This window comes from Alosa sapidissima, chromosome 5 (genome assembly GCF_018492685.1).
Source record: "Alosa sapidissima isolate fAloSap1 chromosome 5, fAloSap1.pri, whole genome shotgun sequence".
NCBI classification, from domain to species: Eukaryota; Metazoa; Chordata; class Actinopteri; order Clupeiformes; family Clupeidae; genus Alosa; species Alosa sapidissima.
Window position 1 is genome coordinate 21,442,945 of NC_055961.1, and position 27,653 is coordinate 21,470,597.

A 27,653-nucleotide genomic window follows, 5' to 3' on the forward strand; every position below is an offset into this window, starting at 1 on the left:
ATACAAATAGAATGACATGACTTGACTATTATTATTATTTTTTTTAAATTATTCTTTATATCTCCTGAAACTCAAACGATCTGAGACTGAACCACACCATGACAACCCTCAACAGTATGCCTAGCCCTTACCAAATTAGGCTATTCCGTTTAAAAGACGTTTGCTCTTGTATAGTAGGCCTAGAGGATACCTGTTCACAAATGTAAATGCGAATAATTTGTGATATAATGAAAAGAGCCTATTTGCATAGCACTTTATCTCTCCACTCCCACACTGCACAGCCCATCACATGTAGCCTTGCAACCAAAGATAAGGCTACTTTATGAAAAATTTGGAGAGTTTTTTATTTTATTTTTTTTAAGCCTGGTGTAGTCAGTAGTCTTATATATTGTGTTTTCTCGGATTTTGTCAATTTATCTGTTGTATCCTACGATTCAGGCAAATATGCCGACCCTGATAGGACGCTCTGTTCTCATTTCAGCAGATGGGCGTGACGTAGGGTGCGTTTCAAGCGCTTGCGTGACTGTGAGTATGTGACGCACCTTCTCCTACTCCTCCCTTTGTCCACTGTGCAGCAGAATCTTGTTCAGGAGAGCTTCATAAGGAGTTTACAATTCAGAGGTATGTTGAAATTTAATACAAAGAGTTGCGATGCTGTTCTCCTTTAAGACTTTTCTGTCTCCGTGTCAGCCGTGAATCGGTCAAACACTTAAATCTCGTGCTGTCACGCATGCATTCAGTTGCAGTTTGCCTAAGCAGCAAAAGATGCTGATGGACATGGTGCAGCACTGCAGTGGGATATCCTCGCTCCATCAGTTAGCCACACGAGTGAGGCCTGGTTTGTTAGCAAGCTAGCTAATGCCAAATGCTCACATTCAACGAGGACTCCATAGATGCAGCTGCATACATAAAATGTCACGACATTAAATTGTTTAAAAACAGAACAGCAGGGAAGCTTTATCGGTGAACTCTGGGAGTCATTTTAGTGTTGGTCACAATAGCTACATAGCTAGCAAGATAGCCCACAGTTATTTGCAAAACTTCAAATAAATGTTTCATCAATTCCAACGTAGCTAGCAACAACGGATTTGATTAATGTAGCTGAATATCAGGACAAAAGTGTATTTGTTCGGAAATGGACAAGAACACCGGGTGCGAGATGCGAAGCCCCCTTATGTTTCCGCATTGGCTGTACATGCAGGTAGTCACGTCAGTCAGGTCAGGGACTATGCTAGCTAGATAGCTAGAATTCCTAGAACGTTAGCTGTCGAGCTAAAGCGAGCATTAGTTAACGTGATGTTGATGCAGCCACTCCCTAACAGTGATGATGGTGCCTGGAGTCAGGCAATACATTCGTAAAAGCCAACACGTCAGTGTATGATATTGTATCTCTTTTTTGCGAACACATTTGTCTCACTCATCCTTTATTAGCAGTCACATTGACTGAAAAAAGGGAGCCTTCTAGTCACAAACCATAACCAACAAGTCCTTCTCGTCCGACTTGTTAAAGATCCTCCTCCGTACTTTTAGTGAAAGCACGCGGAATGTTTCTGTGTTGAAATAGGCCACACCTTTACAACCTTCATATATTCCGCTCCCTGTAATCCTTTGGTCAACAATGCCCTTGACTGTAGTGACATGTGAATAAGTCATGCTGTGATCCAAGATGGCAAAGCACCATCACCTTTAAGCACTGTAATTCATTTACTTCCTAAACTTGCCTTTACTTAGGTCATAAAAATGAAAGTACCATCAGTACAAGGGCATTGATGACCTTGCATGTTCTATGCCATGTGACAATTTAATTCCAACCAGTCATTTTATGGCAAACCAAGGACATTTTGTCTGATCATGTAGCCTATTCTCCATGTCACACAGGGCTTGGTCTCAATCTCCATGGGGGACCTTGTTAATTCCTGCCCCATTTAACCATGTGGTAATGGTGTCTGCTAGTCCCTCACTATAGATTGTGCTAATGACTGTAGTGAAGACAATATATCTGGTAGCAGCCAGCCAGTGCAGTTGGAGGAAGACAGTGTAATTTGATCTTGAACAGCCATATATGGGAAACATTATACAAACTTTGGCTTGTAAAATTGCTTTGAAACTTATTTCTGTCCATGTTTATATGCTCTTCATTTGAACAAACGTCATCATAAGGTCTTCATATCTCTCTTCACACCAACACTTGATAGTGTAGCTTCCCAGCGTTTTTGCTGCAGTCTTACCGACAACAGTTTGACTAATGACAATGTCCGATTCCCCATCACAGATCATGGCTGTACCCCCAACATACGTCGACCTTGGCAAACCAGCCAGGGATGTCTTCACCAAGGGTTATGGTAAGAATCAAACTGATTGATTACATTAATCTATTTCAAGACATTGCTGTTTGTTTACTATGATAACTTCTGATGAGCTGAAAATGTATTGGCATTAAATAGCATATCCCAGCTCTTTAGGATTTCCTGGGGCACGTTGACCCCAAAGGCCAAGCCTGAGCTGTGGGAATTCCAAATCAATAGTCAGTGAATGGAGCTGGACCGCTGTCATTGTCCTCAGCTCGTCCCTCAGTTGGGCTTTAAGCTTCCTGGGGGAGGGGTGTGTGCGTTCATGTAGTACTGTGTGTGTGTGTGTGTGTGTGTATTTGGATGATGTAATCTTGCTATTGGACTCTCTCCAGATTTGTGTGATTATTTGCTTAGTGTTTCTATTTCTAGTTCAGTTGTGGCAAAGTGGAATTCATACCTGTCGTTCTGATTATTATTTACTGATTGTTTGACAGTTGATTATTGACTGTTAGATTACACCTTAAATATTAAGCATGAATCTTAAAAACAGGTCAAATAATAATAATAATAATAATCAATGAATAGCTGTGAAAAGGGAGAAGCATGAACAAAGTTTGAAGAGGTTTTAAGTAGCAGTAAACTGTCAAATCTATGGTCTCAACTCATTACAATGTACTGTCCTAGGTTTTGGCCTGATCAAGCTGGACTTGAAAACAAAGTCAGAAAATGGATTAGTAAGTTAAGATTTCTGTTCTAAGATTTTTGGTTGTGAATCATGGTGGGAGGGATGGAGGGTGCTGCACAGATGTGACTGATGTTAAATAGGATTTACATTTCACAGATAAGTTGTTTCACTGTAGTGTACATTAAACTTCATCTCACCCTTGCTGTAAACCAGTTTTTGAATGGTAACCAATCACAGTTCGGTAACAGCCTGATCAGTAATTATTAGTTTGATTTGATTGAGATGAATCAGCAATAGGGGTACAATTACTGTGTTGCTATCACTATATGTTAAGCACAGTTTTGAAGGTTTCCCCCAAAATGCAGAATGCACCTTCTAAAACAAATAAACTGAGAGCAGAATATGTAAATATAAAATGCCATTATACAATTACACAAAGTCTCTTAGAATCAAAGCAAATTTACTACCGTCACTACTAGTCAGCAGTTTTTGAAATAATAATGAAGATGCCCAGTATTGGGTGTATAGTGTAAAGACACCTGAAGACATTGACTAATGCCCAGTTTATCATTTTATCACTGTGCAGTAAGGATGCTGTGTCCTGTTCACTCCTCCACTCTTCACATTGCTGTAGTATTCTTACTGTAGTGCTCTGACTGACATGACTTGGCCATTTGCAGGAATTCACCAGCACAGGCTCTGCCAACACAGAGACCAGCAAAGTGGCGGGCACCCTGGAGACCAAGTACAAATGGTCGGAGCACGGTCTGACCTTCACCGAGAAGTGGAATACCGACAACACCCTGGGCACTGAGATCACACTGGAGGACCAGGTGAGGCGCCATCTTTGTTACGCTTTCAACTCTACCTGCTTTGTGTCCTGTCTGCAAGTCTGGGCAAAGAAAGAGCAAAGTTCCATGAATATATATATTTTTTCTTTGTCTTCTTAGCTGGCTAAAGGTCTGAAGTTGACATTTGATTCATCTTTCTCGCCAAACACTGGGTAAGTCAAGCAAAGTTTCTCTTGCAATACTATGGATGCACCCCTATGTAATGCCTTCCCACCAAAGATCCCACCTCATATGATTGAATCTTTCACAATAGGGCCGTGCAATTTATCAAACAAATCTACTAATGGTCAAGTATGACTTGGCAATGATTATGGAAACAACATAACCAAAATAAAATGATTAATTTGCTGCAATCCGTTTTGCAACAATGCTTTCATTTTGTCTTGAGTTTTAAATCCAGCACATTTCTTTGCTTTACAATGCTATCTGTGGTATACATTATCTTTTTTTAATTGTTTCTTTTTCATTGTTTTTTAGTTGAATTAAATTGTATTCAGTTTAATTAGTTCAGTTTAATCTACTGTTAACTTTTGCAAATGGCAGAAAATGGGCAATATTTCCAAAATCATTGAGTAATCGTGTTGTTAAATAGTTTTGATCTCAATATTGACTAAAATTATTATAATTATGATTTTTGCCATAATCGAGGAGCCCTACTTCATCAAGATCTGTTTGATTCAGTTCGTCTAGATTTTAAATAACCTGGAACGTTTTAGGAACAGTGGTGCCTATTTCAGTAAGTACACATATCATGGGTCTAAAATTCTCTGTCTGTATTTCAGCAAGAAGAGTGGAAAGATCAAGACTGGCTATAAACGAGAGCACATCAATCTGGGCTGTGATGTGGATTATGACATCAATGGCACCGCCGTCCATGGGGCTGCGGTCGTGGGGTACGAGGGATGGTTGGCCGGCTACCAGATGACCTTCGAAGCTGGCAAGAACAGGGTCACCCAGAGCAACTTTGCTGTCGGTTACAAGACTGATGAGTTCCAGCTGCACACCAATGTGTAAGTATACTCGCAGGCCTGTACTTTTGGCAGGTCGGTTAAACTATAGATAGTTGTTGAAAACATCTGAACGGCACAAATAAATGCCTCATTAGATTTTGGCTCCTGTGAGTGTGCCAATTTTCTAATGCCCTGTCCTGGAAAAGTATGGGGGTGAGGAGAGGGAAGGAAATGAATGAAGCCGAAATTCCAGTTAGGATGTTAATGCAAACAAGATGATTTCATTCAGGTCGCAGTCATTAAACAATTGTCTATCTATATCATAACCACTGACTAAACATATTAAATAAAAGGACTGATAAAGTCAAGTACTGATAAGATTGGCTGTCCTCCACACACTTGCAAACTGTTGCAGCAGTTCATAAAGAATATAAGTACAGTACCCTCCAGAATTATTGGCACCTTTGGTAATGTTGACTAAAAACAGGCATAATAAAAAAATTATCTTTTGATGATTCATTGTACTCTCACAATGAAAACAACAAGGAAAAATCCACCCTTGAAGGGAAGAAAATTTATTCCGAGGAAAAAGAAAATCTCATAAAGAAATAAATATTTTTAACGAAAACACGTTGCTCACAATTATTAGTGCCAATAATTCTGGAGGCTACTGTATATTGGAATAGAAGTATGATAAGGAGTTGTTTTGATGGTGATGGAGACAAGCTACAATTAATGTTTGGTATCTTTAACATCCTTACAATGCTTCAAAGGTTCAGTATACCTGTACAAACAAAAATGAACGATCTTATTTGCAACAGTGTATGTAATGAAATATTTGAGATTGTTGGTGAATATTTGAGTCTGCTACCGAAGACTGCTAGTGCTACTACACTGTTTGTAGTGCTCAGGAGAGGTCATTAATGATAACGTAAACAGTGTCCTTTGCTGTCCGTCTGGGCGGTGTGTGATAGTAGTTATTTATGACGTCATTTATTTCGGGGTGATGGGATTTGTCAAGGGCTTTGTTGGCGAGGAGAGAATAAGCTACTGTTGTTTATTCCTGCCCGTGTTGTATGGCTGCCTATTTCTTTTGCAAGATCAGTTAAGATGCCTTAAATGGCTTCAGCCTCCTCAATCTCTTGCAAATCCAACTTGCATTGGATTACTTACAACATTACTTTTTATTCTACCAGGATGACTTTGCCCAGATATCCAGCACACATTGAGTTGAACAATGTAATTTCATACGGCCTAGGTAAACCGTCTGTTTCACTTGGAATTGTATCTTTTTTCCCCGACTCATTTTTTTTTTATCTCTTTCAGAAATGACGGCACTGAATTTGGTGGGTCTATTTACCAGAAGGTGAATGATCAGCTCGAGACAGCTGTCAATCTGGCCTGGACTGCCGGAAATAGCAACACACGCTTTGGCATCGCCGCCAAGTATCAGATCGATTCCGACGCCTCGTTCTCGGTATGAGCAGCACAGTGCCACCACTCTCACTGTCTGAGAAAGTCCTTTAACACAGCGGGCAAGTTTCCCATGCTTGGATTAAGCCTAGCCCTAGAGTAAACACCTTTATTTTTAATGGCTCTTTCAGTCTTGGACTAGGCTTAATCAGTGTATGGAAAACAGGCCTAGAGTGACTGGCTGATGATGTTTTTTTTTTTTTTTTATAGCATCACAATTCTAATGCTACACTGACTTATGATACGGTGAAGGAAATCTGACTTTGCCCATGCGTGCCGGGAATGCTTGATATTGCACTATGTAAAATTTTTGATCGGGTAGGATCATTACCCTTATAGTCGGTTTTTGACTAACTTGGTATACAGTCTTAGCGCTCATTGGAGTTGAATGTTGACGCCAAGGGGCATATATATGAATTCTTCCATTGTGCTCTGTTAAGAACTTGAGTTTGATTTGTATTAATTTGTTCTGAGAGTTAGGGTAAAAAAGATCACAATGAATGCTTCACAAGTTCTGATTTTTTTCTTTTTCTTTTTCTAGGCCAAAGTGAACAATTCTAGCCTTGTTGGTCTTGGATATACCCAAACTCTTAAGCCAGGTAAGAACGCTAAATGAGAAAGTAAACATGTAAGAGATCCTGCATGTGGTTATTTTTCATTATTTACTGTTGTGGGGTTGTCAATCTGCTGCATTCTCTCTGCTACCTGCTAATGTATTATTTTTATTTTTATTTTTTTGCTGTAGGGATCAAGCTTACCCTGTCGGCTCTTTTGGATGGAAAGAACATCAACGCTGGCGGCCACAAGCTTGGTCTGGGTCTGGAGTTTGAGGCATAGAGAGCCATCTCAAAGCTCTGAATATTTCGTTGAATCTACCCTCACAACCTTGTGTTTCTCTTAGATGTGCTACGGATGAGTTGAGGTGTTACAATGTCAAATCATCCAACAGTTGATTCTTCACTGTTGGATTTCAGATGATAGGTTATACTGGACTTCAAGACACAAGTTTATGAAAAGGGAAACATTGCATATTTAAGAACTTTGAAAGGTAGGCCTCACAAGAACATTTAAGTAAAGTAGTTATTGTAATGTTTCAGAATGAAAATGCATATTTCTTTTGCTATCATCATGTGAGTAAACATTTAACTTATTGACCGTTAAGTACCAGAACAATCTGGGCAAATTATTTCAGTCAGATTTCAAACCACAATTTCAGCTTTTCTGGGAGAAAACATGTCCACAAGGTTGGACCGATATAGTTTGTCAAAGAGACACTGACCTTGGTTGAACAACATTCCTTTACCCCTGAAATATTCCTGGTATGGGAATATTTATATTGACAAACAAAACCTTCGAGATAGAAGGGAGCAGTCTGTTTACAGATCATACTGGATGGGTTAGTTGTCCTTCACTTATGCAGAAGCAGTAGGCCTATGAGGCACTGAACCTTGGTGTTTGTCAGTTAGTGTTTTGTCTCACTCGTCTTTGTGAATCAGATGTGAACTGATTTTCTTTTGTTATTCTTATACCTTAATCATGTTACCGATATTCTTGTGTACTTTAACCTGCCTGTAACACTGAAGGCAAGATTCTCGCAACTGTCTTGTCCCTGAACAGTAAAGGAAGACACCTATGCTAAACACTAGTCAATCCCAAATGCCATTGGGCTGAAATGAATACATTTGAAATGAAAATGTAGTCTTCCAGTTTTGAAGTAGGATCAGAACACTTACGTTATGTACTTGACGTTCTTGTTGCCCCCTAAAAGAAGTAAAGTATTTGAACCTAAACTCTGCTTAAGTCTCAGTAAATATTTATTTGTATGATAAGATAGAAAGTGATGTTCTTAGACTATTCTTAATGCGTATTTGAGAGTATAGATAGTAAGATGCAGTTTATTAGCAATTTGTGAAGGTTAAGCAAACTTGGAAGTATGTTATGAATCCCTGATCTATGTGATTTCTTAGTTGGACCAGTGATTTCAAAATTAATGCAAAGTCTACGCCCCTTGCGATGCTAGGATTGGAAAGTTTCCCAATTGTTAGAGGCCAGACTTCCTTTCACAAAGTGAAAGGAAGTGAAAGGAAGTAGTGAGTGGTTAAAGCAGGCTACGTAAGTTTTCATATCCTTTCAAATTTACGACATTTTGTTAAGCTTTAGAGCTTTTCAAAAAACCTTGGAGTGAGATTTGGTGGGGCCAACCAAAGTTTTGCCACGTACACAGCTGTTTGTTTGGCTCATTCAGCATCATTACTGTACAGCAAAAAAATGTTATTAACATTAAGGTACCAAAGAGATCTACTAGGACCACTGAAATTCTAAAGAATGAGAACCACTGATTTCCATAAATTGTATTCCTTACCAAACAAAATAAGTAGAAAAGTTTAAATGCATGAATCTGGTGCAGTTTCAAAAACAATTCAGAGGTTAGACTTGCTTATTTTTTTTTTTAATCTTTCTATTTGTGCTGTAGCCTAAGCCATAGTTAATGATTATACTGCAATACTTTCCCTTCCCAACCACAAAGCATTCAGTGGAGTTTCACTTCATATGGTAAAAAAAGTGTACATTTCAACACTCCATGAAATTATGCAGAAGTGGTCAATGGTGTTGTTCACCTAGTTAAGCTAAGATAATATATGCATGCTATAACTTACTTTCTTCATATTATTGCATTAATGTCACTAGGAAGCATGCTAATAGAAATATATATTAATATCTGTGTAAGTGGGATTGTGACCATGATGGTGGGATACTCGATTTACAAAAATGTATACTGACATAAATAGTTTACTATTAGAATACATCAGAATTTAGGCCCAAAGTTGGAGACCATGTTTAGTTAAGTTAACCTAATATTATAATAGTTCATACTAATAGTTTCGAATTTTTGTGAGAAATATAATGGGGTCTTTGTGATTATGCTTAGCCTACCAGAGGAAAACAGGCAGGTATGCCACGTCATAACTTTTAGAGTAGACAGACACAAGTGTTCTTGTGTTTACCAGCGTTATGGCTCTATGCGTGTAATTTATTAACATGGCCCACCCCATATCCGCCTCCGAAAAGAAAACCTCACAGCAAGTCGTGTTGCAGTGGAGTTTGCCCTCACACAACATTCGTTCCCTTCAAGATGGCTACTTCACGGAAGATGGGACGAGAATTGGTGCTTCTTGGAGTTTACTTAGGGTTTATCATGCTACAATGTCATATCCTTACTTGTAGCTCTGCGCCCGTCGACATCACAGAAGGTATGCTCTTCTTTCAGGTTTTATTAAACTGTCAGTCTCTTGCATATGGCCTGAAGCCTTAGCTAACGTCAACGTTAGCTAATATTAGCGGCTTGTTCCTTCTGGCGTAATTTAGGTTTAGAGTTAAGGACTTGTTCGGGTTGTATGACGGATGAAACTATCTACGTTAGAGAAGACTGCTTTTGTTTGCCCGTTTGTTACTGATAATGACCGAAATTAATGTAGCAACTGACCGGTTAGAATATAACGTTAGTAACGTTAACGTTATGGCTAAGATCATTGACAGTTGCTGTCGTCAGAACACACCGTAGAAGCTAACGTTAACCCTAACTTTAGTTTCGTAAACGTCTGTAATAGGATTGTGTATTTTTTTACCCGTGGTGGATTCATAATGTTGTAGCGCGAGCGTGGTACCTTCTGTATAGACAACTTCTACATAAGTCAAGCTGAGCATGTTATCAAGTGACCACAAACCTGCTACAAACCCACGGCAGCGTTTGCTAACTTGGCTAGCTAACGTTAGCTAGCAGCTATGAAGTTTATCATACCCCGGTCTGAGTAGCATGCCAGCAATGACTTCAACTGCTTCTACTATGCCAAATGTAGTTGTTGGAAATTCTGTCGTAATTATGTGGTCAAGCAACGTTGACATTAGGGTGTGTGTATATATAGCAACACTGCTCAAGTGTGATTAGATGGTGAGCCATACAAGTTTGACAAGTTACTAGAGATGGATGACCCCTGACAACGCGTTACTGTCAGAAGTAATTCACTCTTAACCGGGGGGACATTCCAGGATTGGGAAACAGATGTGCTCGCCAGCCGTAACTATAAATTAGTTAACTGTTATTCAACCTAATAGTCTAATTACCTAGAACAGACTTAGCAAAATAAATTGAAGCACGACAAGGCTACATTCATTTCATGGCCCTCGCACCGTTTTCATACTAGTAGCCTAGACTACACTTGGCAATCTTTGGCCTTGTCTGTCTGTAGTCTTGTCTGTAAGACTTTTCTTGTTCTTTGCTGTTTTGTAATTCATGTTAAATGGTCCCTCTGAGACGAGGAAACGTTAACAGCATCTTACATACTTGTAAATACTCTTTAAATATATACTTAGGTAAATGCCATGCGAAATTCAGAAACTATAGTGCCACATTTAAATATGAGACTGGTCATCGAAAGTATTCGATGACAACTTTGGAAGGAGGAAGGAAATAGCCCTAGTTCATTGCATCATGTGGATTTTCAGGATCATAATTGCCTTGTTGCACTTGCACCCCACCCTCACATTGGTTATGGCTATGGGATTTGGCAGAGGATTTTTGTCCAACGCGACCTACAAATAAAACAATACGATAGTTAAAATAACAGTGAACAGTTTTAAAAAGTTGGTAAGACTACATTAAGGAGAAATAATAAACAATAATGTCAATGCAATCAATAGCCCAATGGAAATAAACAAAGAAAATAAACAAATAATATAATATACAAACCATAACTTATAAGAAACGCTTAATTAACTAAGTGCATGCTGAACAGATATGCATTTAGAACCCCCATGGCTTGCTTTGTTGAAACCTTCACTCAGTATTGCTGGGAGTGGCTTTATGACTACAATTAGATTAGATTTTTTTTTTTTAAATGGACATCAATGCATCTTTTGAAAAGCCAGATATTTGGCTGATAGAAGGTTAACATGCTCTATGTTTTGACCGAAGGACGTCTGTCTATCATTACACTCGGAGAAAACTGGAATGTTTTATTCGTCCCGTGTTTCAATTGTCCAGGCTCTCCCCTACTCATGAATGCCTTCAAGCTATCCACACTGTACGGGGAGGGGTTATGAAGGTAGATGTATATATCGTGGAAAGCCAATTGGGGCAAGCCTGGGGCAGATAATAAGGGACAAAAGAAATCTGGGGGTAACAAATGGCCTAATGGCCTTCGTCAGTGTGTCACACTGACGAAGGCCATTAGGCCGAAACGTTTGTCAATTAACCCCTGTGCTAAAATGGATTAAAAGCAAGAAAAGATTTTTGGAGTGCGACCATTTGTTATTTTTTAGATGAATAAATGTAAACATGTAAATGTATCATAGCTCTTTGTTCAGTTTACTGACAGTCTGTCTTTTGTTTGTAGGCAGCAGATCTACCACTGCAAATGTGCCATCATCAAATCAGAGTGATGAGACAAAACAGAACGGTTCCTCAAATGGCCAGTCGGGTGTAGTGTCTCCTCCTGAAAGTGCTAGCCAGGCCCAGTCACCTTCTGTTGGCTCGATCCCAGCAAAGCCAGAGTCAGACTCGGCCCCAGCAAAGCCAGAGTCAGACTCGGCCCCAGCAAAGCCAGAGTCAGACTCGGCCCCAGCAAAGCCAGAGTCAGACTCGGCCCCAGCAAAGCCAGAGTCAGACTCGGCCCCAGCAAAGCCAGAGTCAGACTCGGCCCCAGCAAAGCCAGAGTCAAACTCGGCCCCAGCAAAGCCAGAGTCAAACTCGGCCCCAGCAAAGCCAGAGTCAAACTCGGCCCCAGCAAAGCCAGAGTCAAACTCGGCCCCAGCAAAGCCAGACTCAAACTCGGCCCCAGCAAAGCCAGACTCAAACTCGGCCCCAGCAAAGCCAAAGAATGTGTCTTCAGAGACTCCAGATGCTACGCCTAAAGGGTCTAATGACAGTAGTGTTCCAGGCGCCCAGCCACAGTCCACAGCGCCTTCAGCCACCGACACCACAATTGTGAGTCCTACCAAAACCGCTACCAAAATTAACGGCAGTGCCACCAGCACTATGGCTGCACCTCCATCCAAATCCTCTGCGTCTCCCACCGTGCCCACCAGCACTGAAGTGAACGTCCCACCGAAGCGCACAAACATCCCACAGTCTAAAGCCACCAGCAGCCCACGACTGGAGGCGGCGGAGGACGAAGACGACGAGGAAGAGGACTACAAAGGGGAGTACGTAGATGACCCCACGCCGGACACCCGCGGCGGTGTAGAGGACAATGGAACGGATGAGGAAATTACTTTGGGGGATGATGACCAAGACAATGATATAACCAACCTGGACACTGATGATGATGATGATGGTGATGATGAATACGATAAAATGATGCCAAAGCTACCAACCATCCCAAAGAAGTTTGGTGAGCAGGATGCCACCATTTACACAAACCCGGATGAGGACACGCATTTCTTTGTTCACCTGGTCATAATTGCCTTCTTGGTGGCCATTGTGTACATTACCTATCATAACAAGCGAAAGGTAAGCGCCTTCATAAAGACTACACCACATTTAGGTTGTGCACTGAATATGTTGAGTTATGTTAAAAATAAGATTCAGAGGTCAAAAGGGCAAAACTAACGATGGGAAAGTTTTAAACCTAGAGGATTTGCATAATAAGCTTTAGCTTTCTTACATTTAAGCAATAAGCCCCGAGAGGCCATAGGTTACTTAAAACAGCTAATGGGCTAATTATTCTTCCGCCAAAAAATATATTTCCTCAGAATACAATGGCATTGAATGTGATACAGCCAATTATAAACAAGGACTGGAACTATCCGTTTTAGAATATGTTTTTTTGTAAACATTGTACACTCCACAATCTGGTTTATTTGTCACATCAGAGTTCCATTTGAAAAGCACAGCGTGTGACTGCTGATGGTTGTTGTGTCGGGGTCTGATTATTGTACTTTTTTTATCTCTCTGGCCTCGATTAGATATTCCTGCTTGCCTCGAGCCGTCGCTGGAAGGACGGCCTGTGCTCTCGCGGTGGCGTCGAGTATCGGCGACTCGACCAGAACGTCAATGAAGCCATGCCCTCGCTGAAGATGACCAATGATTACATCTTTTAGAGCCTGTGGCCTTCAGAGGACAAAGACACGTCGGGTTTAGAGAGTTTTGGTGGTAGGGTTTTTTTCTCTATCCCTTTCTGTTTTCACTTTTACAGTGGAGCCCCAGGGTTTCACATTGTTTGCTCGTCCACACGATCGTTTTTTTGGGTTTGTTTTTTCTTTTGGAGAAACTATCTCTTTCTGGCTCTTTTTGGAACATGTTTCATCCCGTCTGTCTTAAAGGTTTTATTGCACAGTTGAGTGTTTGGTGGGTAATTGGCCACCATGTGTGGCCATAATGTTGTAGATTATTAAAAAGATTAAGATTATTAAGATTATATTTTCACACAAGTGGAATGAGGCACAGAGTGCAGAGTCACTACTATACATGTGAAATGTAGACTCGGGATATCCCCCCTGAAGTTTGGAGCTGAGATGTTGCTTTGCTGTTAGAGACAGCACCAAATGCAATATTATTATTACTTATTATCATTTTTTGTTGGGAGATGGGAAAATAAATATCAAAGTAATATCACTTCACCAATAGGAAGTGTTTCTTTTTTTCTTTTGACGATTTAGCATCTCCACAATATCAGGGCATCAGGTCGTATCGGAGACTTGCTCATATTTTTGCGATGCGTTTGAACACCTGTCCCTTTTTTATATTTGAATTTGAGTTATGACTTCAGTGAAGTCTCTTGAAATGAGGATGTTGCGACTGTTTGCAGTTGTTGAGATGAAAGGTGTCTGTTTTCTTTGCGGTCTTGTGGGCTTTGATCCTTTCACATGAGTATTGTTGTCGTATGTGGCCGTATTATTCTCAAAGAATGCTGTATTACTTCAGGAGAGATTGAATTTCGACTCACAACAGAAAGTGCAAAAGTAGGTAAGCAACTTCACAGGCCCTCTGCCACATCACCACATTTCTGAGGGCCTACAATATCAATCCTATTGTCAATACCACATAGGTGGTATTCATACCCTTGTTGAGCATTAATGTGTGTTAGTGTTGGTAAAATGTCGAAGAGAATTGTCCTGGAGTTGTAAAATGGTGTAAAGAGTGGTAAACATATTCTTAACCAATTTCTGTAACAGTAATCCGGTGTGGGAAAAATGACCACAACAGGCATGATTTGTTACTTTGTGCCTATGCTGAATTTAGCTGTAGGCTTTATTCACCTTTTTTTTTTTTTAATTAAAGCACAACTGTAAATATATTTTGTTTGGCTTATTCACTGATGTTTTATAGACAAAATGGTGTACACTCTCCACTGAATGACCTGATTGATTGGGAAAGGGTTCACCTTATATTCCCTTTGGGATAAAGCTGGAAATGGAGACGCTGGGGAACTGAGAGTTCACACACACATGGGCTCTGTTCGAAATGGTAAAAATTTTTTGCCTTTTATAAGATCTCTAACAGGAGCGAGGCAGCAAGTGCTGTTCGAAACCATCGTTCTTAAAAGATGCCTTCATTCCAAAGTCATAAAACGGCTCTCTATCACGGCAGTGAGGCAGCAAGACAATGCCTTTGTTTCAAAACGGACCAATTGTTATAAATGCACTGTGTGTAATTATGCCCACTCAGTCATGCTGTAGAGCTGAATCTGAAAAAAATAATAATATATACATACATATACAGTCTATGAGCTGAATGAGCTGCTTTTGAACCTTGGGGCAAGACATGACAATAACACACTAGACAGGATTTTCTCAGCCCTAAAATGACATTAGACTCCTGAATAAGTGCAGAAAGGGAAGACACTACAGCTATATCAGGTGGAAGGTGGAGCCCATGACAAAGGCTGTAGTGCTCAAATAACACCCTTTCAACACCAACATGTTGCATTTATATAGCGCTTTATCAAGGTACCCAAAGCTCTTTACAGTGAAGGCGAAACCTCACTGACCATCACCAATGTGTAGCATCCACCAGGGTGGTGCACGGCAGTCATTTGTGTCAGAGCACTCACCACACATGTAGTAATTACTAAATGAGCCAATTATGAAACAATTTCAGATTCAAATGAATCCTTTCCCTTCTATGCTCCTTAAGCAATGTGTTAATTGGCTGGAATTGTTCATGTGTAGGTTTGGGATTTGTTTCACATTTACAGAGCAAGTCTTCTTGGCAACACGTAAAGCAGCACTACCAAACAGCAACTTAAATAAGGCTATTTTACAAGCGATAAGACCTGCTCAGAGTGCGGCAGAAGTGCCATTCGAAGTATTAAGAGTTTATGTGGCATCAAAATTATTTTGCAAATGTTATTTTAAGGTAAAAAAAAGCTCTTTAGGGGGTCTTTAAATTCAGCATCCATAAACACACCCAAGTACTTGGATAATGGCTCATAATGATTGGTGTAAATCTAAAAAGCATTCAGGAATAGTTACAACTGCAGTTAAATTGTAATTTTGCAGTGTAAGCCCTTGTATCTTGAACCATCTCACGGTTCCAATGATGACACCAATGATGATATTGCAGAGGTAAAAGAAGCTTTTTTATGCATTGTGATATTTCACATTGTATGGTTTAATACAATAACATTGAAATAAGAGGCTTTGTCAGTGCTTCATAACCTTTTATTAATGTGTAAAGCTTTATAGATCATATGAGATGCGATCTGGGAAAACCCTTCACATGGTGCAATTATACTGATTTATTCTGATACCATTCTAGCAACATCCAAGATTTTCAGAGGATGGTATCCAGGATTTTGCTAGGGGACAGTGTCCAGAATGTTGCCAGGATGGTATCAGAATCTTAAGTTGGTGAAATTTCAGCAGAGAGGGTTGGAACGAGCCAAAAATCAAACGTTTTTGAGTGCACCATGCAGGGTTTTCCTAGATCACATCACATATAGGCACATAGAAAGTGTTACTGTTTTTTTTATGAATATGAATTTCTGGAGAAACCTTTGTTAGTAGCTCTGCCAGTGCCAGCTGAGTTTGTAAGCTCTTGCAGGATGTTAACATTTACACAAACCCGAATAAGGACATGTGTCCAATGCGGCCATTGTGTACACACGTAACAAGTGAAAACTAGGACGGGGACGGGGCCTAAGTTAGTGCCTTCACTAAAACGTTTAACAGAGACGACACTCCCAGGGAGTGTACTGAATATTTGGAGTAATGTGAAAAGTAAGACTAAGATGTCATATTGGCATAACGAATCAGGTGAAAGTCATAGTTTGAGTATTTGCATATTTGGGTGTGGCTCAGTCCAAACCACAATGTTTGACGAAGCCAGGATTGTGTTTCTTTTCTTTTCAAGCAAACAGATTCAAATTGGACAGCTAGGGAACCGTGTGAGGAGCAATATGCTGAACTAAACAAACATGTATTGGCATACAGAGCCAAGGCTAAGGAGCATAACATTATCTTTTTTCTTTCTTTTGTTTTCTGTGCATACACACTGAAAGGACAGCAATCGAGTTTATAAAACGCATGGGTACCTTGAAAGGTGCTACATAAAGTAAGTTATTATATAAGTTTTATTATTATGTTATCATTAGTAGTATAATAGTTGGATTTGAAGTTTATTGGATTAGACTTGCAGAGTGCAACCTTTGGGGTGTACAAAAGAGTGAAAGTACTCCATGGATGCATTACACATTTTTTTGCATGTTGTTGATTCTTTCCCTGCTATGTAAATAATAGCTTTCATAACATGCCGGCATTATAGATTTTTAGAGGAGACATTTTTGTCATTTTTATTTTTAGAGGTGGTATTTTCCTTTTATTTTTCTTTGGACTAAACTTTTCAGGACTGTAAAAACAGCCCTGAAAATGTACAACTCGGAAAATGTATTTGTTTTAAGAATGTTCTTTACTTTATACATCCACTGGATGGCAGTGGAGCTATGCACAGCAGATGAGGGCATACAGACACCACAGCAGTGTGGAAATAATGTGACAGAGGAGATAGCAGGACCCATGTAGAAGAGATGTAAAGGAGCAGCTCCACAAGTGAGACTATCATCACCATCAGACCAGGGCAGGTAAGACATAATCATTTACACAGACATTTAGCCGTACCTATAGATGTTCACCAACAGAATAATCCTCTGCTGCTCCCATACTGGAGTTATGATTCCTCCTTTTAAGAGTTAAGATAATTGCATTCCAGTAGGACAGTCTTTTAACTGCCTGAGCCCAGAAACTATTCCAGCGAGTAGTCAGCTTCTACAGATTTGACCAGTGTTGTTAGTGTTTAGTTTTCACACAGTGGTTGTTTTAACACTGATTCATAGAACAGTTGTATCAATGTCTAATGTGTTTTTGTGTGAATCTGTATACTATGTCCTTAGAAAGCTGTGTATGAAGCCTGTAGGCTACAATGTGATGTGCCAACCATTATAAAAAGCACGTTGCCAAGAGGAGGGGAAGAGGGAAGAGAACTTATGAAGTTGTGGTTATTTTGATGATTTTATGGCTCTTAAGGAGACTTTGGTTTCTAACTTCTGCAGTCACCCACTTCTGGCAGCCTTTGAATTTGTTGCCAGCCTCATTTTCCTCATAAGCAGTTCTTACAAAATAGACTATGTTTTGTAATGAGTTTTTGCCCTTTTTTAACCTAAACATGTCTTCTTCACATAATTAGCTTATGTTATGCTTTTCTATTCATTCCTCTCTGTCTCTCCTTCCTGATCACACTCCCACACACGTGTACATAATTGCTCTAGCTGTCCACTTGTCAAAGCTTCATCACATCTCTCTCAGTGCTTACCGTGGCGACCATGTTGGCACATTTACATTTCTGTTTTCAGCCACACCCTGCACCCCCACCCACCATGGCTGCACACGCGCGCACCACCATGAATCACAGAAGCTAATAGAATATTAGATTACTGGCGACGGCGTGAGGCTTGACCGGCGAGGGAATAAAACACGGAGCCATCTCTGCGGCGGCTCTACAGAGATAAGAACCAAATTAGGATTCAGCGCGCCTCCTCACTCCGGCGCGGCTTGGCTAATGGAGCTCTTTAAAGAATCGCTGCTCGGCATTTGGGATGGAGTGCGAGGGCACGCCGTGCGTAAAATGAAGAACAATGTAGAAAGGGAGGGTCAGAGGTAACGTGCGGGAGAGTCCGGCAGAGGAAGAGAGAGAGAGAGAGAAAATGAAAAAAGTAATACAATTCTTTATGAGAGGCGCCTGCGATGTGTCACTGGGTGCCAAGCCTATGTGCATATTCAGCTGGAGAGAGGGCCCACGTAACCTAACCACGTGCTGCAAGGAGTTTTAAAGCAGTATTTCTATGGCAGACTGTCACTTGCTGACCTTTCCATCCGCATCCAATGTGACAACTAATACCATCGCCTGAGTAAGCAAAAAATCTGCCCATGTCAGGTCAAACACAATGGTCTCAAATTATTACCCCTATTAATATGATGTACGGCATGTGACAGCTTGGAAAGTCTGATATATTGGAGTAAGCTGAGCTCACAGGGATTTTTACAATTTATTTCAAAGTAGTGTGCTCTGGGAAAGAACTGTTTTTTAAAGGGCACAATCACCTTGCCATGGACTAAGTACACTCCGGCGATTTGGTGACATTCTTTTATCCTTTCTCCCTTTGTGTAAAATCATTTCATTCACTGTCACCTATAAACTTGTGTATTTACATCACTAAAGTGGTAAACCATGTTGTTTGAATAATGAATTGATACATAACAAATCTTCGGCGTTGGCATTACATGCAGTTCAGAGAACGTCTCACGCAGTGTAGGCCTACATAATCACAGGGATGGTATGGTTTGCAGGCTTCAGAAAATAGATCTTCATTTGTTTATGCCCTGAGCTGTATTTAAATATACAGTGCGTTACAGTGAACACAGTTGGGGCCTGCTTCCTAGACCGTTACCTGACCAGCTGTCAGTTCATCACCAAATATCTCTGCCGGTATGAGGAAAAGCCCTTTGTAAAATGACCATTTTAATCCCCATTTTGACCATGACAGTCTCCATTCAAGCGACAATGTCACATGCACAGCGAAGACAAGGCTTGCACTTAGGCGAAGGATGCAGTCATGTTGCAAATCATTATAATTTAGTCACACACCATGAGCAGCTATTGACAGTGCAAATGTACCAATCTACCAGTATCCTCAAATCTTCGTCCAACTCTGAGACATGTAACTATAGTAACTGACTGCAGGCACAAGTCCTCATCTGTTGCTGCTGTGTTTATTCTCCCTGTGCTTGGAGCAAAAATCCAGGGTTGTGCTGAGAGAGGCTGTGAAGATTTACAATGTACCAAATCCTTAAGTTTTTGATTTGTTTTTCTGAGGAAGGTGTGTGTGTGTGTTTGTCTGTGTCTCTGTGCGTGCGTGTGTGTGTGTGTGTGTGTGTGTGTGTGTGTGTGTGTGTGTGTGTGTGTGATCACATCAGTGTGCCCTTTGCCCATTGCCCTTTGAGGAGAAGGATAAACATATTTGTTTTCAACCAAGATCCTCTGTTCTCTGCATCAGCCAAATGTGGCTGGACTCTAGCCCACTGGAACAACATGAGTTTCCATTATCCCCTTGTGTGTGTGTGTGTGTGCCTCTTGAAGACCCCTCTCTGTGATGTCCTTACATTTATTAGATTCATGAACTAATTGTCCAATCCATTGAATCGGTTCTTCTGAAGAGATATTCCACAGCTGGTGGTATCCTGATTACACTGAGCTTGATAGTAATTTAGAACTTCAGTAGCATGTTGGTCAGTGCTATATTAATTGCACTGGTCCTATTAAGTTAAAAGGTAAGTAGTGAGCACTATTAATATTTTTGCCCATTTTCTTGTTTGCTTCCTGATTTGATTTAGGTCCTGGAAGTTTAGCCTACATTAAAATTTGCTATCAAAATTTTTGATATTCTGCATGCCAATCTTTGGTCTTTAGATCAGTATCATCAGCCCTTGTTAAATTGTAATTATAACAATAAGTACAATGTGATATATCAAATATCAGCACGTAACATAATTTACACTTGCAGAATTAATCCCAGTTCTAACCCTAATGTTATGTATTTAATCTGTAATGGAATGTCAGTATACAATTACTTTTGTAACACTATTATATACATGGTTGCATTGAACTTGATGAAGTTCCAATGTAATTATATTGTAACAAGGGCAATATGGCTGACACAGATACCCTCCTTTAGGAATATATTGCTGATGGTCCTTTATCACCTTCCTCCAAACAAACAGAAACACCACATTTGTCGGGATTTGACCTTACAAAGTACTGCAGGACTTTTGGGACGACAAGCCTACATGGGACAACGCTATAATCTCAGCACTCCTGTTCCACTAATGTTTTTCTAAATGAGGTGCGTAGAAGATGGAGGCCCTGCTGGAGACCTGGGAATGGATGAGCAGTTGGAGGATGTCTCCTCTCCTCCGCAATTCCCAAACCGGAGCAGGAGCGTGCCGATTGGATGGTGTGTGGGGCGGGCGCTGCGCTGTGCTGGGCTGGGCTGCCATCAGGAGAGGGCTCACCAGGGGGCAGTGTTTTGTCTTAGAGAGGGTGACAGGTCATAGCACGGAATCCTTTTTTGCATTGCCTTAAATAATGACTTCATTCAAGAGCCACAATGGAACCGTAGGGATGAAGGAAACAGATTTAGGTCAGTTGGGGAGACACAGGTGGAACGAGCGACTGAATAGGTGGGTGGGCACGTTGTTTGGGGTGACGAATGTTATGTTAATTGTGGGCAGTGAAAAGACTATGTCTGTGGAGAGGGACAAAAAGGGATTTTTGAAACATCACACGTCGAGTCAAAATCAATTTTGATGAAGAAAAGAAACTCCAGTGTTGTGGTACAAAGCATTCCTTCTTGAAGACCAGAAGTGGATGTCTGTCCCCCTCAGTTGCTTTGAGGGCATCTGAGGAAAATTGAAATTAGTCTCACCAAGCTTCTCCGTCATGGTTCTTTTGTGCCAGTTTATTGATTGCACCTGAAAAATACATCAGTGCTCAGTACATGTTCTGATGCTTTACTAAACAAGTTGCACCAGACTAGAGAATTAAAAAACAGGATGCATGCATACTGTACATTTGCAACAGGTTGCAACCACCTGGCACTGGAAGTCTCTTATTCTGTCTGTCTGTTGAGATTGATATCAAATACTGCACAGTTGTGTAATCCGCCTCTGCTTTATGCATAGCCTGCAGTATATCAATCTTTAGAATTTTCAGTTTTGATGGAAGTGTTTCAGCTTTTTTTCCATTCATTATCTTTTCATAGTTGTCATTGAAGACCAGAATCAGTTTTTTTTTTAGAGATAGTGAATGAAGTTCTTGGTCCTTGTAGTGTTCAGAAATATGTTAAGATACATTTTACAATTAGATAATTTTGAGAGAACACGAATGACTGAATGAACTACTGTTTGAAAAAAGCTGTTAAATGCACAATTACAATTCACTATCTGCAAAGCAAAGAGAAACCCTGCAGCCACTGGCTGAATGTTGCAGTTAAAGAATCAAGGTGAATCATGTTTCTGTGGCTATTGGAAAAGCAATAGCCATTAAAAATCACAATCAGTGCAATGACCCCCTATGTTTATGAGTTTAAATGGCTATTAAAGTAATTGGATAACATTTCACAATTCCCTTTCTTTTAAGAAACGAAGGACCTTTCCTCCATAATAACAACAGAAGACTATAGATAACTTTTTATAGCACGCCACTGCTTACCTCAACTTGGGCTAGCTGCCATGTCAATTTAAGCATATAACAGCCACTCGCTGTCTACCAGAAGTAACAACGACACTTAGAATGATGCCATAAAACATACTATTAGTTGGAGTGTTGATGGGATTGGTATATATATGTGTGTTATAGGAACCCCCCACACCCTCACCCTGCCCGTTCAGCTGATCTGCTGCTGAGTGTGGGCAGGACCTTTACTCTGACTAATTGAAGTATAAATTAGGAACCACCAAGAGAAAACATATTCGGTTACACTTTACTTGACAGTATCGACATAAGAGTGACATGACACTGTCATGAATGTGTCATAAACAAGTCATAAACGTTTATGACATAACGCTTCTGTCATTAAGTGACATTCGGTTTTTGTCATAACAAGTTAGGGTTAGGTTTAGGGCTAGGGTTCATGTGTCATGACAGTGTCATATGTTCATGACAGTGTCATGTCACTCTTATGTCGATACTGTCAAGTAAAGTGTTACCACATATTCAAATGTCTGTATGGCAGGGGCTTTCAAATGTGTCCCTGGGACCACCGCTTTGACTAAGAGGCAGCCTGAGGAGCACTTGTGTGGGGTGTGAGGTTACAAATCGTGATTTCCACAGTGAAATGACATTATTGAATACATAGTCTGGGACCACCTGTAATGTCTTGATGGACCACTGGTTGAAAACCTGTGGCAAAGAAAACAGAAAGCTGTGACCACAGTGAAGTGAAATGTTCGCTGAGCATCTTTAGAAATGGCAGCTTATCATCTTGGCCACTCCCCACTGCCCTTTTCCAGAGAGCCATTTTCCTTGGCACAGAAACAAAACAAACTCATGTTCTGTATTCTGCATTTCAGCTGCTCGAGGAGAAGCAGGAGGTGGCTCTAGACCCAGACGGATACTCAGACTGTCCTCCTACACAACGCCAGGGTGCACAGCAGCTGTCGCTAAGCCTCTCTTCCAACTCCGGTACGAAAACAGGATTCAAGCAGACCAGAGAGACAACACATAGACAATGGCAATGCTGCCCCCCCCCCCAATACCAAGAAACACACAGTACACACACACACACACACACACACACATGCAAACACATGCACACACAGCACAAGCTGTCCTTTATGGCCATTCCAGTGCTTTTATTTACCCAGTTACCAGTTGTCCTATAAGTGAAAGTAGGTTGCAAGTGAAGCATGGGCAGCACTACAGGTGTTGTGATGGTGGGAGACCATCTGCTGAAGGGATTGGGGCAGCGTGCCACGCAGACCTGTGCAGGAGGAGGAGACAGCAGGGTGACATATCCCGCTGATGTGTAAATGATAGGAAAATGAGAGCGCCATGGCGACAACAGAATAGCACCTTGGCACCCCAACCTGTCAGTACTTTGCCGACACACAGAGAGAGAGAGTAAAACAAAGAGGAAAAAATGGTAGGATAAAAGAGTGTGTGTGTGTGTGTGTGTCATGATCAGGGTGTTTTTTAATCCAAACACATCCAAATTCACAACCTATCAAAGACAAAAGAATGCACATTAATTCATGGGAGACTGTTGTGAATGAATGCACCTCAGAGTGAACGTTGAGTTTCTTGCAGAATTTCCCTGACACATAGGACAGTCTATATGACAAGAGTGATGGTCCTCCATGAGTGAGTGTGTATTCACACACGTGTGTGTGTGGGTGTGTGTGTGTGTGATGATGCAGTTCTAATGAGACAGCAGAGAAACCTCATTGCTCACGAAACAGCTGCTTCACGTCAGGCGTCGATGCCGAGATAAGAGCCGATGTCAGCATCATCCTCTCATCTCCTGCCTTCCTCCCTCCCTCCCCATCATCGCTACCCCAACGCTGCCACGACTTGCTCCTTACTCTCGTTATCTCCTAAGTGAGGTGAGATCCGACTGATTAAATCATAACTGCTGATGGCTGACAGCCGTGCGTCTGCCTCTCTCTTTCATGTGAGCTGAGGTTCCCGTCTGTGGCGCCGGTGACTTAAGAGTGGTGGCCCAGCGGATGCCTGATCTGAGATTGTGGTTCAGGGTTGCACCATTTAGCGCACGCTGATTCTGTAATTTTAGATGTTTTTTGGGGCTTTGTACACACCCTGTATACTAGGGACATGGAAAAGACAAGACAAAGACGCCACTGGATGCAGGGGAGCATATGCAGTCTTAAAGGAGAAGTCCATGATTATATTTCCATAAACTTTTTGTCGTCCATTTTGTATACGTCCAGTATTTGCACAGTCTTAGCTCTTTAAATGGGAAACAAGCACAATGGCCTGGACCAAGAAGTAAACAATGCCAGCCAATCAACACGTTGCCTCAATTTGACTTGCTATTGAGCTCAAATATATCAGCAAACTTCCACCAGAATCACAGACTGCACCTTTAAAGCCTCTCCTCGAGATCACGGTCATCCCTGCAACCACAGATAATAGACCTCAGAAGACTGCCTTTAAAAAAAATCTGCCATCGTTTCCCATATAAGGAGATCTGGGAATTTTCATCTGGGAAAATAACATGGGGATTTTGAATAATCACACCTGTTAAATGCACCTGATAAAAGACATCTTGCTCTACACACTTTTGTTATCTGACTTCGAGTAGGTTTTGTGATCTTTGGTACTTTAAGACTGCAATCTTTGCTATCTTTGTGATATTTTTGCTACATTTGAGCCAACTTGCAGTGCAACTTGCAATAAGTAGTTAGCTTCTGTTAGCTCCCATGGTTAGTACCCGGATGTCCTTATATATGGGCAAAGATGGTAGCTTTGGGTCTTTTTTGTAGGCGATTTTCAGAGGTTTATATTCCTCAATGCTCAGGCTTATAGATTTCCTGTCGCATTGTGTGAGACTGGGCTGTTTTCTGACGGCTCACCCTGTGACCATGTCTTTTGTAAATATGGCTTTCAGACAGAGCATCTCTCCTGTGAGGGGAGTGGATATTTGTTGTTTTTGTGCTTGGATTCTTCACTCGTTGGGGAGGCTGGCTGAGAGGGTAGGAGGTCCACAGGAATGATTTCTCCATGCTGCTGAGTTGCATTTACCCATTAATCTCCATGGAGACAGCGGAGCCGTGTTCTGCCCCTCGCTGATATTTATGAACAGGTGATTTCTACGGCAGCAGCTGCTTCTGATCGCCCCATTCGGTCCACCGGCATATATGAATCTAAATGCAAATTATGAAATTGTGCTGTTGTGTTAAAGTATAATCAACACCAAACTCACACACACACACACACACACACTGTTGTACATGTAACCATTTCCGAAAGAAGGGAACCTTCCCTCCAGTTGTTCCCTGTGAACATTATCAGTGGGATTCAGATAAAGCGGAAAAGACAAAAATTTAAATCCTTGGCTCGAGCAAACTTTTGGAGAAGACATTCGGCTGGGAATCTGACACGAGATTAAATTAATCTTTAACGTGGTGAGACCACAGTATGGTTTCAGTGTAAATAGCATTAAAAAAGTACGGCTGTTCGGCCTGGACCTGCATGTTCTGTACATAATTATAACCCCTGATGTTAGCCTATGTTCAATGCAGCCCAATGAAAATGTAAATGATCACCGAATGCCTTTCCAAGGACACCTGACTGATTTAATCAAGGACTTATCCAAACTAAAGCACATGTCTGGAACAGTGAGGGCAGAGCTAAAATGGCTGCCAGAATGTCAGAGACCACATTCAATCAAGAGTCTTTGCACAGGCTAACCTTCTCATTTACCCCTGATGAAATGCCTTTGACCACAAACTTGTGCAAAACCTTGAGCTGCGGAGTGCTGGGTTCCTGTGGGATAGAGGGGGTTCTGGCCACGTCCATCTGTTTGTTCCCCGTAGCCGTGGAAACGCGGAGTCCTTTTCCTTCACTGCAGTTCAATGGCACACCTGTTCCAGGCTCAACCTGTAGTTTGAGACGGCTCCTTATTTATTTGTCTCCCTCAAAGTCATGGGGCTGCCAGCGCCAAAGTGTTCTGTGAAAAGCCCAAATGTCTTTGAATTATGTAGCAACTTAGTGCTTGACAAAAAGTGGAGGCACATACACGTGCCTGAACCACACACACACACACACAATCTGTAACACACACTGAATCAGATGGGCTCTTGATGATAGCAGATACATTCAACCGTCTCATTTAGGCACCAATTGGTGTCAAGTCAGACGGAATGTGAGAGAACCTGGGGTATTCCCACTCCTTCTGAAGGGACTTGACAGCGGCGACTGCTACATGAAAAGGCAATTGAAGGCAGGAGGAAATTACAGCACTTTGATAGCAGACAGGAAATATTGGGTCTCAGCACTTCAGCATTCTGTTTTTTTCTTCTTCTTTTTCCTTCTTTCTTCTTTCCTTTCTTTCTTTCTTTCTTTGTTTCTCTCCCATCCCTCTGCAACACTGGTTCCAGTGGGATCCTTGATGTTCGCTCGTATGAAATATTGAGCGTACATGCATATTTCACCGCACCCCTGAAAACAAGACAGAAGGGGGTAGAGATAATAAACACTGCTATGGCACTTCCCTCTTTTTTTAATGGCTGAGAATTAATCTCTTCCCTTCCCCCTGACCTCTCGAGTGATTTAAATCTGACCAGCGCTAAACTGTATTGGTATAAAAGTGCAGGGTTGGAGAAGGGATGTGGGGAAGGGGATGGGATTTGTGCCAGATCAGAAAGAGAGGGGTGGGGGAGGTAAGGGGTATTTCTGTCAGGCGCATCTGAGACTACTTTATAGCATCTCCAGCCGGACTTGGGCCTCTGCCATGCGCGTCTAAACACTTCTCAGTAAACCTGATGGCAAATTATTAAAAAAAAAAAAAAACTTTAAGTGAGACCAATTGAAGATTTAACCCAAATATGGGGTGAAAATGAAAGATAAAGCAACAGCTTACATGCAGCTTCTTGGAGGGTTGGCGTGAGACTGGAGTTTAACAAGCACATCTATATTCATAAAAAAAGCTTTAAAGATTTAAAGCTATGAATAATAAGTCAGTGAATTATAATGAGGGCCCCACTTGTCACACTTTTTAAAAAGGAAGCAACTGTGTGCTGCTGACCCTACCACAGAGAGGAACATGTTCTAACTGATTAAATTAATCATCCTTCTTTCCAGGATAGACATGGATCAACAGATACACAATGAATATTCAGTCTGCTCATCTGGGAAGAATCACCGCCAAAAGCTCCAGTTGTTTTGAGAGCAAGATAATTTTTGCAGCTCAGTGCACAGACTACACCTTTGTAACATGAGCACTAAGATAAAAGTATCTAACATACTCTGTAAAGGCAAGAGGTTCTAGAAGCTTCTGTCCATGTGAATGGCATGAGGTTCTAGAAGCTTCTGCTCATGTGAATGACTCGAGTGTGCTGGCATTGTGGATATTGGCTCCTGTGAAGGTCAAGGGGGAGTCACGGTCTCAGTCTCCTGTGTTTTGGGCCGGACGATTGCTATTCAATGTCACTCACTCGTGGCCGCTCAGCAGGCTTGTCCTTAGCTGCGGTATGCGGTGGCTTTGCTGATCTTGCCCAAACGCACGGCCCTCAGTGACAGGAAGAGGCCCTGGTTAATGCTGACCATCACAATCGGACCTCAGCAGCGGTTGTATTTTTAACATTCCCTTTCCCCCAGCATCACATCCATTGA

The 27,653-nt window shown here is 41.2% G+C and overlaps 2 protein-coding genes and 1 long non-coding RNA gene across 3 annotated transcripts in view; all 3 read left to right on the top strand.

Annotated features, from left to right (window-relative positions):
• The first annotated feature begins 481 nt into the window (after positions 1-481).
• vdac1 (voltage-dependent anion channel 1) lies at positions 482-8,045 on the top strand. Its single transcript, XM_042091894.1, has 9 exons — positions 482-621; positions 2,273-2,342; positions 2,976-3,025; positions 3,657-3,809; positions 3,927-3,979; positions 4,610-4,837; positions 6,104-6,254; positions 6,792-6,849; positions 6,996-8,045. The coding sequence occupies exons 2-9, from the start codon at positions 2,276-2,278 to the stop codon at positions 7,085-7,087; spliced, it is 852 nt and encodes a 283-aa protein (XP_041947828.1). The 5' UTR covers positions 482-621; positions 2,273-2,275; the 3' UTR covers positions 7,088-8,045.
• A 1,226-nt stretch (positions 8,046-9,271) lies between these two features.
• On the top strand, positions 9,272-14,544 carry c5h5orf15 (chromosome 5 C5orf15 homolog). The gene is made up of 3 exons (XM_042091893.1): positions 9,272-9,501; positions 11,644-12,758; positions 13,214-14,544. The coding sequence occupies exons 1-3, from the start codon at positions 9,384-9,386 to the stop codon at positions 13,346-13,348; spliced, it is 1,368 nt and encodes a 455-aa protein (XP_041947827.1). The 5' UTR covers positions 9,272-9,383; the 3' UTR covers positions 13,349-14,544.
• Positions 14,545-16,923: 2,379 nt separating this feature from the next.
• LOC121708932 overlaps positions 16,924-27,653 on the top strand; it is a 31,264-nt gene continuing 20,534 nt past the window's right edge. The window contains exons 1-2 of the long non-coding RNA XR_006031799.1: positions 16,924-17,328; positions 22,871-22,982. This is a non-coding gene — a long non-coding RNA (uncharacterized LOC121708932). The remainder of the gene's footprint in view (positions 17,329-22,870; positions 22,983-27,653) is intronic.

Bases quoted from the DNA above. Each gene is read 5' to 3' on its own strand.
- vdac1 (XM_042091894.1), top strand. From the start codon at position 2,276: ATGGCTGTACCCCCAACATACGTCGACCTTGGCAAACCAGCCAGGGAT. The intron at 3,810-3,926 runs GTGAGGCGCCAT...TTGTCTTCTTAG, and splicing joins AGATCACACTGGAGGACCAG to CTGGCTAAAGGTCTGAAGTT. The intron at 4,838-6,103 runs GTAAGTATACTC...TATCTCTTTCAG, and splicing joins TTCCAGCTGCACACCAATGT to AAATGACGGCACTGAATTTG.
- c5h5orf15 (XM_042091893.1), top strand. From the start codon at position 9,384: ATGGCTACTTCACGGAAGATGGGACGAGAATTGGTGCTTCTTGGAGTT. The intron at 9,502-11,643 runs GTATGCTCTTCT...TTTTGTTTGTAG, and splicing joins GCCCGTCGACATCACAGAAG to GCAGCAGATCTACCACTGCA. The intron at 12,759-13,213 runs GTAAGCGCCTTC...GGCCTCGATTAG, and splicing joins CCTATCATAACAAGCGAAAG to ATATTCCTGCTTGCCTCGAG.